The sequence below is a fragment of the Venturia canescens genome, chromosome 2 (genome assembly GCF_019457755.1).
Source record: "Venturia canescens isolate UGA chromosome 2, ASM1945775v1, whole genome shotgun sequence".
NCBI classification, from domain to species: Eukaryota; Metazoa; Arthropoda; class Insecta; order Hymenoptera; family Ichneumonidae; genus Venturia; species Venturia canescens.
The window spans coordinates 32,554,902-32,569,999 of NC_057422.1; the positions used below are offsets into that span (position 1 = coordinate 32,554,902).

A 15,098-nucleotide genomic window follows, 5' to 3' on the forward strand; every position below is an offset into this window, starting at 1 on the left:
AAAATATGGGATACATGAGAAATAAATTAGAAAACATTTATTCAATTAAAGTTTACAACATCATTCTAACAGTTCTGTGTGTTTTTGTTGTATCTATTCATATATATAATCTGACGCCTTCATATATATAACCTAGCCTACTGACGATATATTTACACTGGACAATATTTCTCGCACTCTGTTTTAATTGAAAGATTATTTTAGTTAACGCTTATTTCCAGTCGAACAAAATCATGAAATCTTGAAGTTTTCGTTGACATATGCATCGCGCATTTTTTATATCCTTTTTCGCACACATATCACAGACTACATTTACGCGGCCGCTTTGATACTGGTTTAGTATATCACAAAATTTAACGAAATAAATAGTAATATGCACTTCGTTAGATGACGAAAATTATTTTTAGTTATCCCGCACGCACTTCGTAACATCATAACCCCAAACGTCAACATGACGTGAAACTTCGGCTGGTGACTTTCGAGCTCTCGGCATGTGACGTCAGTCCGCGACACCGCCGCGAAGTTAGACCGAGGGACATGAGGCCTTTGATGGTATTATATACAGACATGTCAAATTTCTAAATGTGTTAGTAACTTTTGCATAATCTTGAGCCTGTGCAAAGTTTTTTCTCAGCAATTACGCTACTGATCGTGTTGGTTTCGGGCTCATTCGAAAGAGATTTTGAAATTTAGTCTCCAAACTAATTTTCGCTTAACAAAACATCTCTTGAGCTCCGCAATGCCAGAAAATGACATGCCAGTTTTACCCCCACCACCGCGAATCGTTTTATTCAGAGAAAAGATAGTCTCGGCGAGAGCCTCAGGCCAGCAGACGACAGGGCTGTCAATGTACTTGTCCCGAGACTCTACCGAGTCTCTTGATAACTGTTCTCATTAATCAATTGTTATGAAAACAAAAAAAGTTAATAAACAAACTAAAAACGCTAATCTATAACTGGAAGGGTTGAAAATTCACTGCTTTTTGGACTTATTTTTTGGTGGAAAATAGCTGTTCTCATCAATCAATTGTTATGAAAAAAACAAATCGGAGAAATCGGCCGTAACAAAATTATTTATTACCGATACCCGATTATGGGCGGGTTGTTCAAACTTCTGGGTAAGCCTATCTGACAATTAAAGGTCTACAAGTCAATGCTTTTACCCGCCAGATAAGCTACCTAGAAGTTGGAACAACGCGCCCTAAGAGCCAAGTCACTCCAATTCCAGGAGGATAGGTACTACTGATATTGACTTGTAGACTTTTAACTGTCAGATAGGTTTACCTAGAAGTTGGAACAACCCGCCCTTAGGCAAATAAAAAATTTCTCGGTCGTCTCCTATCGGAAAAAACTTGAACTAATATGAAAAAAGTTTGTTCATCTCAGTGGTTTTTTTGCACTCATGATAATTTATAAACTGTTTTTCTCTTGTATGAGCAAATCGAGATTATTGTATTTATTTCTTCGCTTTATTAGTCATGCCAGCATTTAATTGTGATAACAGTGTAATGTGATAATAGTGTTTACAGTATAACACTTTTATCAAGAGACTCGGTAGAGTCTCGGGACAAGTACATTGACAGCCCTGTCGTCTGCTGGCCCGAGGCTCTCGCCGAGTATACTTTCTCTGAATAAAACGATTCGGCGTGGTCGGGGTAAAATTGGCAAGTGATTATATCGAATTACGAAGCACAGGAGCCATTTAGCAACTTGAAAATCGAAGTTTAAACCAATTAATAAATTCTCTTTCGATTGCGCCCAAAATCAGCATGATCGGTTGCGTAATTGCTGAGAAAAAACTTTGCACGGGCTCAAGATTATGCAAAAGTTACTGACACATCACGAGTTCGACGTATACATATACGCGTTTTGACGTAAGTTAGTGGTAGTAGAGTTGTATCTCAACGCATTCTGATTGGCTTACCCATCGCGTCTGACTCCGGTCGCCAACGAAGTCTTCAGATTAATCAATCGTTGCTCCAGCTAGACCAACAAACCATGAACGTAAAAAAATTATTATAACAATCACATAACAATCACATCGGTTATTTTGTGATCATTAAACAAACGGAATTTTCCTATTTTTTTACGATAATGAAAGTTGTGGTTCCACAGTCGTGTGACAGTGAACAGTGATAGTTTTACTGAGTGCTCGAAATATAAACATTCACATCATTCAATTTTCGATCGTTAAAAAACGGAGTCTCTATATTTTTTTACGAAGTGTGGAATAAATCTTTTCATTTCTTTAATAAAAGCGGTGGTTTCACAGTCGTGTGACAGTGACAGTTTCACCGAGTGCTATCGAGATCGAAATCGAGTATTACTTTTATCACGGAAGATGAGTGAAAAAATACGTGTTCGTGTCAACGTAAAAAAAAACTACATAAAAAGTGTCAGTGAGATGAATAATATTCCGATTCCATCCCCATGCAATTAATTAAGAAATTCTGGTGAGTATTATTTCCCATTGTCAGCTCTCCTACATAACCTCGAATTCAATTCTATTATTGCAATATTTACGATTGTTTGCATTACGATTGTAATTAAAGGTTCCGACAGTTTAATATATTTCTGTCGTCTCATTTTTTATTGTTTCAATAATAATAAAATAAACAACCGCTTGGTTAGGATTCTGGTCAAAATGTTCGATGAAACAGCATCGGCTAACATTCTAACAATGCTTTTTGTTTTCAGAGGAATTCACAATCAAACAGACTCCGGTTCTTTCGGATGAAACGTCGGAGGCTACCAACTTGGCTGCCTCTCCGAACCAACGACATACTGCTGTTGATTCTGTAGACGGCACAGTCAATACTTTTGATCTCATATCAGATCATATTAGTGTTTTCGTTGGACATAGATCAGAAATTTCAGCTCTGGCTTATGATGCACTTGGTTATTGACTAGCTTCAGAATCAAAAGTAAGTTTTGATGATTTTTTAATAGGATTCATAGTCAATTTATCAATAGATCTTTTATTTTCTCAATTTAAGCGCTGGTCATTAAGATTTTTGTCGGTGAGAAAGTTAGATAAAGAGCCATTTTCTGCTCATTATTGCAAGAAAAATTCAGAAAAATTTAATTTCCAAAATTTGCTCTAGGAGACAGACATAATTGTACGGGACGTAGTGGCTGAAACCGGAGTTTGCTGTTTGACAGGTCACAGGGGTTTGATAACACAACTCGCATTAATGCATAAACAAAATATTATTGTCAGTTCAAGCAAAGACATGTTTTTCCAATTTTGGGATTTGGATACAGAGCACAATTTCCAAACTCTCATTCGTCATGAGTCAGAATTGGGGTTAACTCTTGAGAAACTTGATCAGTATCTTATTACTGAATCGAATATGGAAAATATTTTTTGCCGATGGTGGTGACAAAAGTATAGCCAATGGAATAAAAGGTTTAAATATTTATGCCGAGGATGATGTGAGCGATGCGGTAAGAATTTTATATCCCATCACTTTTTTTCTTAGTGTTCAATTACAAGTTGGGAAAATATTTTTTGTCGATGGTGGTGAAAAAAATATAGTCAATGGATTGGAAGGTTTAAATATTAATTCTGAGGATGATGTGAACGATGAGGTAAGAATTTTATATACTATCACTTTTTTCATATCAATTCCAAGTATGGAAAATATTTTTTGTCGATGGTGGTAACAAAAGTATAGCCAATGAATTGGAAGGTTCAAATATTCATTCTGAGAGTGATGTGAACGATGTAGTAAGAATTCAAAATCACACCACTTTTCTTCATAGTATTCAAATAAATTAATCGTTTTTTTATTTTTCTTTGTCCATGTGTGTCCAGGTGTGATAAAATTGGCAGTATCTTGAGAGCTGGGAAAGGACGTGTCATCAAGAGACTCGGTAGAGTCTCGGGACAAGTACATTGACAGCTCTGTCGTCTGCTGGCCTGAGGCTCTCGCCGAGACTATACTTTCTCTGAATAAAACGATTCGCCGTGGTGGGGGTAAATTTGGCACGTTATTTTCTTTAATTACGAAGCTCATGAGTTATGTACGGCTTTTAAAATTGAGCTTTCAGCTAATTAAGAAGTTCTCTGTCGAATGAGCCCAAAATCAGCATGATCGGTGTCGTAATTGCTGAGAAAAAACTTTGCACGGGCTTAAGATTATGCAAAAGTTACTAACACATTCAGAACTCGAGGTATCTGTATTCGCTTTCCGACCGATACATATAAGAGCATTTTGATGCCCTTCATAGCCAATCCGCACTGAGAATATACCGGCCTCAACCAATCGTCGACGAGAAAACTTCCGATTTGTCCTGTCGTCTGTCTTCACACCGTCGGTTTTTCGTGTCACCAGAGAGAAACACCAGAAAACCAGAACAAGATATATATAGTTATAGTTTCCATTCAAGTTCAATAACTAACAATGTGCCAAGCATGTGAGGTGCTATTATAGTGATGGATTTAATTAAAAAACCAATCATTGAGGAAATACGATCTCTAATTAACAACATCGGTACGAATACATATATATTTTTTTTTCATATTTTTGAAATAATCGTAGTAGCATTATATGAGTTTGTATCCATTCGGGAATAGCACGTGCAGCAGGTTATGAAATCTCAAAACTCGTATACAAAATTCCGTCGGAATATAAACAAAATATTCAATCAATTTCTCTAAATTAGTTTTTTCATTTACCATTCACTTTCAAAATCGATCAAAAAACATCGAAATTGTTCATCATTTTATAGGTTAGAAAATGATGTTATGAAATACGAAATAAAAAATGCTAATTTTTCGAAAATCATTGAAAATTCCTCGTTTATTGAATGAGTTCAAGACTCAATAAAAACATCGATATTTTTGCAGTCTTTCAATATGCGACGAGTCAGGAAGATTATCGAAGGGTTTATGTTTGGGGTTTGGCGGAACACGGAGCATTGGGAACTTTAGGAAAAACAAGAATAGTGGACGACGTAGCTTACATAGGAAAGCCTAGCCGATTGTATTTTGGAGAGAAGCACAAAGTGGTTGATGATATAGGTTGTGGCTATGGATTTTTTATGTTCGGAGTCAATTCTGACGACAGAAAAATTGTTTATGGCAATGGAATCAACACAGATTCGCAAATTGGTAAATGAAAATTCTATAAATTCTCTATTTTCACAATTGAGAACTTCCCTTGATACATGAGTTGAATCTGTTTGATAAATAATGTCCAAGATTCGATGACTCGGACGAACAGTACACAGCCGGAATAATTCCTGTCCCAAGACCCATTCATTTGCCATTGAAGAGTCTTTCACTAAAAGTACTTGGACTCGCAGCGGGAAGAGCTCACTCTTTAATTTTAACCAGTGAGGGAGTTTTCACGTTGGGCAACAACGGTTATGGACAATGCGGAAGGCCCATTATAGGAAACGAAGAATATGCGCAGAGTCGAGTTGTCCATCATATTCCTAACGTCAAAGGTGAAAACATAACTGGCGTTGCTGCCAGCCAGGATCATAGGTGAGAGCGTTTCTTCAGATAATCAATGTATTAATCCATCGACTTATTAAATTGACAACTCATCGGCTACTCGCTAATTTAATGAGTTTTCAATCAATTTTTAAACCCATTTATTCACTGATTCTTCATTCGCTTCTTCGATCTACAATTCTTTTTTCTCCTTCGTTTACTCGTGCAGCATTCTTTTAACAGAAAAGGGTAGAGTTTACACTTTTGGTTGGGGCGTCGACGGCCAAACTGCTCTGGCTCACTACAAAAATGAATGGCAACCGTCCCTGGTCAAAGGTGATCTGACTGGTCAGCATATAACCAGATTGGCATGCATCGCCGACTGCGTTTTGGCTTTCAGTGGTAACCAGATTGGCATGCATCGCCGACTGCGTTTTGGCTTTCAGTGGTAATTTTCTTCTTTACAGACAAGGGAAAAGTCTTTGGCTGGGGCAACTCGGAATATGGACAACTTCCAGGCAAAGGCGATAATCACGAAATCAATATCACCACAGAATTAGTGATTCCTTCGGAAGTTGGGCACGTTGTTGACATCCCTGCTGGTGGCAGTTTTTGCATGCACTTGAACAGTGAGTTTCAAATACAGCAGAAGAAAAAACTTTTCAAAAGGTTTGACAAAATATTAATTTTATTTGAATTTTGAAAAAAAAAAATCATTCACAGGCACTGGCAATGTCTACGTTTGGGGCTACGGCATTCTCGGATTCGGACCTGAAGTTCTGACGGTTGACAAACCTACTCTCATTCCTCCCACCCTCTTCGGTGCCAACCCCTACGACAAAAATCTTAAGGTGACTAGAAAAAAGAATAAATTCCATGAAAATTTCGATGCATTTTCTTCAATGTCTTCACTCATTATTCACTTTCAAGGTTTCGAAGATCTGCTGCGGTATCAGCCACCTCGGAGCTGTGACCAACACGGGCGATCTCTACATGTGGGGTAGAAACAAATTCGGTTTCCTGGGCCTCGGTAATCGAAATGATCAATTTTTCCCTCTGAAGGTAAAATTTGTTGATTTTGAAAAAAAGGCAACAAATTGGCACACTTGATTTTTGGTTCTCAATTTTGTTTTTTCAGGTCGCAATCGGAGCGCAGGTGAAAAGAGTTGCCTGCAGAGTCGACCACACAGTGACGCTGTGTAAACCCTTCATTTGAATAAATTGTGGAAAATTATGAAAATGAAAACAAGCAAACCCCAGAAGAAAACGTAATTAATATTTTACGTTAGAACTTTAAACGAATCAGTGAAACTCGATTCCCCTGTAAATATCAGAAAAAATAAAAATGTAATTTGCGAACGAAAAAAGAGAGAAAATTTTCCAAAAAAAATCTGAACAATTACATTTTTCAAATCATTATTGAATTCAAACTTTCCAACGTTCATTATTTTCCCACAGTTGCCCATAACAACGAGCAACGATTCAATCGAGAACATCAAAATTCATATTCATAGTTTCTTTTCAAATTTCGTTTCTAAACACTTTTTTCTTACGGGGATTAGAAATCGAATTTTCTCTATTGAAAATATCCGAGGTGAGAAACCCCAAAGCACGTATAACGAAAGCGTGTGTACAAGTCTGATAAAGAATCTGCTTTTATCTTATCACGAAAAATGTGGGTGTGTTTTAAGGTAGAACATCAATGATTCACGACTAGCTTAGAGCTGGGAATGTAACACGGTCGTAAAACCAAAAGGTGTACCGAAGTGCAATGAAATATCGGTGAACAATGGATTACAAATGTTTGTTTCTGCTCACGTTTTGGGGTTCGTTCCAATCGATTGAATAATTAAGTAGTTAAAGTCCAATTTGAATGAAATACGAAATTCTGAAAGTATTTAAAAAAAAAAGCCTTTTTAACTTCGATTCGTTTCCAAAAAATATATCATTTTTTCTCCAGGAATATTTTTATCTCATTCACAAATAACGATTCCGGAATTCCTTCGAGAATGTTACGAAAACGAAACTTTTTATGGGCCACAACTGCCCATGAGCCTCCAAGTCGTTATCGACATCATCAGAAAGGCTGAAAAATATTCTGCCAATTCGATGAACATCATAACGATTTCAACCTCGTTACTCCACAGGTTTGCACCTTCGTGAATATTTTTCTTCAAATTAGAATTGTCTTGAAATTTTGGTGAAAATGAAAAATTTACTGTTAAACCACAAAATTCTTGTTTCCATGAATTTTCATGATTATGAAAATTCGATTGATCGAAAATAGTGAAAATTCGATGGCATCGAATTTTATTCGGAGATCAGAGTGAAGGAAGGAGTTCCGCCTTTCGGTGGGACAGGCTCGCAGCGTTCGAAGCATCGAATAATCGAGGAATTGGTGCCGGGAAACAGGCTCGCATTTCCTGTCGAGGCTCTCACGATCCAGGAACGTTGCGCTCTTCACCGTGCCATATTGAATACGATATGGGAGCACGGTAAAGCTGACCGTGACAAGCTATGCATCGAAGGAGTGACGGAAAAATTTTCTGGTACAAAAATATTTTCGAGTTTCAACGTTCCTTTGTTTATTCGAACATTTGTCGAAAATATCAATTGAAATTTGGCCAATAATTCGAATGATTTTGAAAAGCGAATTTTTTCAAAGACAGATCGATGCCCGACGAGCCAAAAATGTGCCCCTTGGAATTCGGGGTCGTTTTGACCCCCTTTGGTACTATTTCTCTTGGAACTGTGATTTCGGTGACAGCTGCTGCCTTAGAGCCCCAAAATGTATCGGTCAAGCTTCTGCTCGGGGATTCTGAAAATTCGGGTAAATCATAATTATATAACGGATGATAAAATTGATTTGAAAATAAGTTCGATCGAAACCTTTTTTTTTGGTATTAAGAGGAAAATTGGCGATTTAATTTCTACAGTTTAGAGTGAGAGAAATGATTTCGTTTTGGATCATTATTACTGTTCCAGAAGAATTCGCTCACCATTGTCCGAGAATGATATACATTTTTCAATGAATTCAACTGCGGTAATAATTGAACAATTAATTTTTACTTGAAGTGTTCTCCGTTTTCTCCAATATTGAACGGCCAAAAGATCACGGGTAATAACAATTACTTGCAGTTTCCTCATTACGATTTCCAGTCTAGATATCTTCCATAAACATAGTATTTGATGAATATGTACAAAAACGTTTATCAACGAGGTCAAAATCAAGAGCCTACAATTTCAGCAATTATTTTTTCCAAAAAGCGTGTTCGCTTTCAGGGAATAATGTTTCCGATAGATACAGAGAGATTGATAGGAATATACCCGATCGCGAAATTGAATTACGCAAATTTGTGCGACTGAATCAGTAGTTCATTTAAGGAATAAACTCAATCGACTTTGGAAATTGTCTGAAGGCCAAAGGAAAACATTTTGTTTTGTGCGACTTCGAATGACAATTGTACGTATTGACAGAAATTCACAAAAGAAAAAAAAAACGTTGGTTGTACCGAAACGTTGAATAAAAAAGAGTTTAATCACAATCATGTACGCGCTATCTATAATGGCTTGATAACCGATATATTTTCGACAATCCCAATCTACGCAAACAGTTCGAATATATAAAGGACACATACACACGTACACATCCACGGTACCAAGTGAATCGAGGGCGATCGCGTATTTTCGTTTGTCATAAGTATCGCCGATGTTTATGAATTTCAACATTGCTTATTCAGGACACGCTGAGAGATCTATGCGTCGACTGGCGTTATGTTTGTTGATCTTTTTTTCTTTTTCTCCTCCGCGACGTCGAACTTCCAAATTACTACGTTTGCGTATACGCTGGACGTTACACTTTGCGCATTTTTTGCCGTAACATCAAGAGGCGTACATCCGATTTATTTCGTGCTGATAACGCTCTTGGACAGCTTTTCGTTTCAGTTTGAAAGTAGTCGTTACCAGATCCATGTCCGGTGACCACTGCTCTGGACAGAGCTTCACAACTTCCGGGATTTCGAATCTCTGTAGTTTACCTTTAAATAAAATAAGGTGAAATATTATACTCGTGGCAAATTTTACAATGGGCGCATACAACTTTCGTGAGTTATGTTTGAAAAGGTCATTTATCTATCTGTTCCTTTTCAATCGAGGAAATGACGTAAGAATGTTAGATTTTTCAAACCAAAACGTTAATTTTTCGTGACAATGCTTTTTCGAAACGATCAGAAAAGTTCACAAAAAACGGCAAACTTTCTGACAAAATTCGAAAGAATTATAAAAAATAAAAATAAAAATGCATTCCATTCGACAAAAAAGGTGTGGAAATTTTCGCACATCAAACCGCGAGGTACCACAAATCCAAAATAAAAATTAAAGGCATGTTTCAATAATCACCTCATCCATTCGAAAATTTGATTTATACGGAACGCACAATTCTTCAAGATTCTTCGTTGTAATCTATTAAGATTAGCTGCAATTTCTTCAAGGCTGCAAGGACTCGGTACGACAAGAGCAACTGTGTACACCTTGAAAGCGTTTCCATAGACGCAGATATTTTCCACGGCGGGACAAGTCTCCAATTCAGCTTCGATATTACCGAGTGATACGCACTCTCCCAATAGCAATTTGACTAAATCCTTCTTTTGATCTGCCGGTGACAGAATAAATAAATAAGTTACGTACTGAGGAAAAGTTTCAAAGCAAATGCTCACCGATAATCGTCATGCTTCCATCCGGATGCAATTCCCCAATGTCGCCTGTTCTGAACCATTATCTGCCATTCTCCTCAAAGAAGTTCTCTTTTGTTTGGTCCGGAAGTTTGTAAAACCAGCCTCTCGGGTTAGGTGTATGCGTTACTCTGTAATTCCCTTTCTTCCTAATTTTCCACTCTTATGTCACAGATAACCGTAGGAACTCCGACTCTTTCTGTGCTTCTATTGTACACTAATAATAAAAAATGTTTTTATATAAGTTATATTTCGAAGACAAAGCTTCGAATAGGATTATAAATGGTAAAACACAGTTGATAGATTTAGCAACTTAAGCTGCATCGGTAGGAAAACTGTGTAAATTTTTCTCAAAACGTATATTATTTCTTTTATTTTATCGATTATTTATTAAATATATAATTTAAGAATATACAACAGATTTTATGCTTACTGTCCATAACTGTGGCTCCTGAGCACGTTTCCGTGAGACCGTATCCCTGCGTGACAATAACGAGGCGAAATAACGAGGAAAATGTAATAATTGAACAAAGGTGTCTCATATAGCCACGTTTCGTCCATTTGAGCTTGTACTCGTATGCGAAATTGAAAATCGCTTGTCTGAACACTCCAAATTTTTCAACTTTCTCGTTTATTCCTTTGGAGATGCGATCGAGCATCAGCTGTGATATATTTTTTTTCAGTCATCATCATAACGATTCAATTTGGTGCTATTCTATTAGTTTCTATTTTCTTCCTGAGTCTTAAATGATGCATTTTTTGATGCAGATCTTTTATCACAAAACTGTAATTTTTTTAATTAATGATAACGCGCTTTCCAGATTTTTCCAAACATATCCTGCAATGATCAATAGAACCAAAACAAGCACTGAGCCATCACACCCGTTCACTGTCACCATTTCGCGCAAAATGAGATCCACTATAACGTCTGTTACCTGTTTCAATAAATAACGAAAATCACAGTTTAGCAATTGTGATCTCAACAAATCTCATTAGGGCATGTACGAGATGTACATTAGAGCACTCAAGTCAAATATACGGCATTTATCGCGGCCACGTGCTTCCTTTTTCTTTTCGGCTAAACTCCCCGATGCACGGTGAGAGCCTCCGGGAGTCTAAACAATTATTTCGCGAGATGATCATCTGGTTCGGAATTTTTTTTTCAATTTTATTTTTGTGTTTCGCTCTACAATAAGCGTCCTACAAACGTTTTTATTATAATTTTCGTATTCTACAAACGATTTCGCATCGATTTATCTACTAATAAACTCATATAGCTTCAAAAATAAAATAGAAGGGTTAACTTTACGCTAATTTTGATTTTTGATTTTTTAGCAAAAATACATCTCACAATAGGTTTTCTTAATCTCACAAATATCTACTAACGATTCACAAACGAATGGAATTAGAAAAAATTTTGTAAGTCAAAATCGGGGGGCCAAGTTCACACCGATGACAGATCGGTTGTTCGGACAGCTGTTCCACTAGTGATGCCACAAGCGAACGCCGCGCCGCGGAGCGGTCGTTTGGGTCACAGAAAATTTGTCTTCGACTTCGTTGACGTGACTACTGCGAGTACTGTGACAGGTGTCACAGGTGAGGTGCGGTGTAAATATGTCGAAATTGGTTCGAAATTTGCCAAGTAAATATTGACGAATTAAAAATCCAGTGAGCATTCAATTTAGAAATCTTGGCCATAAAAAATCTTACTCTCAACTGCTTAGGACGCAAAGAAGAGGTTTACGATCGTCTCAGATGGGATTCCTGCTCAGAAACGATCTACATGCAGTTCGCTGTTCGTTGGCACGTTTATCATCTTTTGCAACGTTCCAACAAGAAATACGACGAAGCTATCAAGTGCTATTGCATAGCGCTTAAATGGTTTAAGGGATAATATTTGGATCCTCAGTGGTTTGTCACCGTTACAGATACAAATGAGAGATTTGGATGGCTACAAGGTAAGTAGTCCTATGTTCTTGCTGATTCACTACACATCGAATGAATTACAAGCTATCTGTATGTGTGTTTGTCTGTTGGCATCTCAGGACATAATATATCGGAACTATTTATTCTGAGACTTAAGCGACGCTTCTTCTGGATAGGTTTTCTCATTTTGCGTTCATTGTTTATCCGAGGGATTATCTGATGGCTCTCAAGATTTCTCTTACGACTCCCCTGTGGTAAGTCTTGATTTTAATAAATTCATTCGATGCCGGTTGGATTGATTGCGTAGTATTTTAACATCATCATTGATGATTCAAGGTTTGCGATTGATTGGTTATTCTTGTTCAATTAAAAAAATTATTCACCTATTATCAAAATCATAAAAAAATAAGAATCGATATGCACAAAGGAAATAACTGCACTGCTGCGCAAGAAAATTTTTTGGAAATCTCAATTAAGATAGTGAATATCAAAAATATCAAATGTTTTATTCTTTCAACAGCTCAATATCAAAATTATCAAATATCATATTCTTTCAATAGCTCAATTAAGCTAGAATAGTGAATATCAACAAATGTTTTATTCCATCAATGATTTTATAGAGAAACTTTATCTGGTTCCATTCATATCTCAATTAGATATCAAATGTCAATTAACAAATTCCTTCAATATTTGAGAACCATTATCAGGTTTCATGAATACCTCAATTATGATAGTGAATTATCAAATATTTTATTCCTCCAATTATATTACAGATTTAGAAAAACTTCATTTGGATCGAAGCTCCGATAAAACTGATCAGTTGTTCGATCCTACGGTTAGAGTTTTCGGGGTCGATAGAGAACCTATGGGTGTACTAACAATTGATTACGGTGTTAGTAGTGATTCAGCCTACGTCACGGAAAAAGTCAGTACACACTGTTTTATTCTTGAAGGTACGTTTATTTTAAGATTTTCTTTTATTTGTTGAATTTTAGTCTTTAATAATTATGAAAATCAAAAGATGATTTCGAGAGGTACTCTAACTTAGGAATTAAAATTGATTTTATTAAAACAAATCATAGTAATAATAATTTATTTTTCAGATATACGAAGAAAGAAATGATAGAACTTGCGTTTTTTTTCAAAGGAGCAGCGCGAACTTTGGTGAAGAGTGACGTGATCGGTACTGAAATTTCGGCACCATTTAGGCTGGTAGTAGACAGCGTTGGAAATCCTACGAACCCTATGACCGAACCTGTAAATTTGCATCGACCCACCCGAATGTTCATAGCTGATGTTAAAAATTGACGAACAATCGACATCAGTTGGACTCACATTTTTCTAAAAGGTTCGTTGAAACAAAAAAAAATCGAATTCATCATTGTCATCGATCAATCTTTTTAGTGTTTCCTGTCTTCCTCTTCCACATCCATAAACTAAGAAACACACTAAGGTCAATGCCTCTTTACCTTCGTGGCTACACTCTCTCACCACAAGGGAAATAAAGAAATGCCATTCCTTGTATTCTCCTGAGGTAAACAACGAAACCTCGAGCATTTGTTCTAGTAAAACCGGAAAGAAGAAAGTTTAAACGAATCAGTTTATTTGGGTGGTCACATTTCTTTTCCAGGGAATGATAAATCTTTCTATATCGAAAACGAAGAGATTAAAAAAAAAATCGATTAATCTATATTTCATCAATTTCCCACGTTTACTCAGTTATCGAGAACATTAAACGTATAATAATGAGGATGACCTGATGAAATAGTGAATAGGTCATGAATATTCGACATGTGAACATTAAAATAACTAAACGATAAATTCTTTCGATCAATAGATAATTTGTACTTCCAATGGCGGATTCACACTATTAAAAAATAGCTCGATTAGTTGGTTTTTGAGGAATGTGATGGATATATTTTATATTTTTTTATTTCAATACATGTTTTTTATGGCCTCCAATGTTTCAGATGATTAATACTAAGCCGTGGATCGAATAATTCGCAGCCGTAATCAGTAAGAAAGGCAGAAGAAGAAAAAATAAAGAAGAAAAAAGAGAAGAATAATCGACCAATCGAAAATGAGTAAAACGCTCATAACTTTCAACAAAGTGAAAAAACTTTGCTCGAGGAGGGCAAGTGTTCGGAATGACGAATCGATTTTTCAACATTTTTCTATATTTATCAGATTTTTTGTTCAACTGCAAGTGATTTTTCAACTACATTCAAACCGAACTTTTTCACGTTTATTGCGACCGTGATTTGGAAAACAAAATGCGTCGAATATAGGTGGGATTATATTTTAATTTACTCATCCGATCCATTGAAAACGATGCAAAACTGTTGTTTTTTTTACCCATATTACCTTGATGTACTGAATTTCTGGAAGATGCAATGAAAACATTCGATTTTTCAAATAAGTAGTGTAAAGAAATGGTATCGAAATATTATAATGCCTGCTTTTTTGTGGTATCAATAAAATGAAAATTTTTTTTATTCCACATACTCGTGATTGTTCTCAATTCAATCTATAATTATAAGCTCAATTAACATTTACCTTACCTGTTGGGATTTTTGTGAAGGAAAAATACTTGCCTACTCGAATTAGCCTTAAAACACTAACATATATTTACTCCAAACGAATAAAATTGGTTCGCATTCAGAGATTTTTTCATTTCTCAAAGGCGCTCAAGCGTCTTTGTTATATTATCTATTATCTGTTATCAATTATAAGCAACTCACGATCCGTATTTCGTATTCTACTTTACTTTGTTGTTACTTTTGTTTTCGATAATGATTCAAATTCAAATTTCTCTGAAAATAAAGAGAAATTCAGAATTAAATGAAATGTAATTTGAAAGAGAAAAATGAGCTACTATAGCTGTAGGAAAAAATCTCTATTGCCCTCGAGAAAAACCAAGGCAATGTTTTTTCACTTCCAATTTCGTGAAAAAACGAGTTTTAATCGTGAAATTGGATGTCACAAGCCGAAATTCATACC

General features: G+C 36.1%; 2 protein-coding genes and 2 long non-coding RNA genes across 5 annotated transcripts; 3 read left to right on the forward strand and 1 right to left on the reverse strand.

Annotated features, from left to right (window-relative positions):
• Positions 1-3,929: 3,929 nt before the first annotated feature.
• Positions 3,930-5,286, forward strand: LOC122406084 (RCC1-like G exchanging factor-like protein). The gene is made up of 3 exons (XM_043411299.1): positions 3,930-3,978; positions 4,233-4,495; positions 4,852-5,286. Exons 2-3 carry the CDS (start codon positions 4,438-4,440, stop codon positions 5,121-5,123), a joined length of 330 nt encoding a protein of 109 aa, XP_043267234.1. The 5' UTR covers positions 3,930-3,978; positions 4,233-4,437; the 3' UTR covers positions 5,124-5,286.
• LOC122406349 (RCC1-like G exchanging factor-like protein) lies at positions 5,198-6,798 on the forward strand (the record flags this gene model as incomplete). Its single annotated transcript, XM_043411748.1, has 6 exons — positions 5,198-5,493; positions 5,672-5,844; positions 5,910-6,071; positions 6,166-6,293; positions 6,373-6,504; positions 6,581-6,798. Coding segments are annotated over 6 exons (969 nt in total), but the record flags the coding sequence as incomplete, so codon positions are not given.
• Positions 6,799-8,146: 1,348 nt separating this feature from the next.
• Positions 8,147-10,998, reverse strand: LOC122406114 (uncharacterized). 2 transcript variants are annotated; one of them, XR_006259916.1, is made up of 5 exons: positions 10,606-10,998; positions 10,158-10,389; positions 9,841-10,093; positions 9,081-9,479; positions 8,147-8,260 (listed from the first exon to the last, which is right to left on the reverse strand). It is a non-coding gene; the product is annotated as an uncharacterized lncRNA (long non-coding RNA). The 2 variants fall into 2 exon arrangements; XR_006259915.1 differs by having other exon boundaries at positions 10,158-10,998.
• A 580-nt stretch (positions 10,999-11,578) lies between these two features.
• On the forward strand, positions 11,579-14,485 carry LOC122406200 (uncharacterized). The gene is made up of 6 exons (XR_006259932.1): positions 11,579-11,814; positions 11,897-12,130; positions 12,218-12,352; positions 12,872-13,051; positions 13,202-13,446; positions 14,069-14,485. It is a non-coding gene; the product is annotated as an uncharacterized lncRNA (long non-coding RNA).
• The last annotated feature ends 613 nt before the right edge of the window (positions 14,486-15,098 follow it).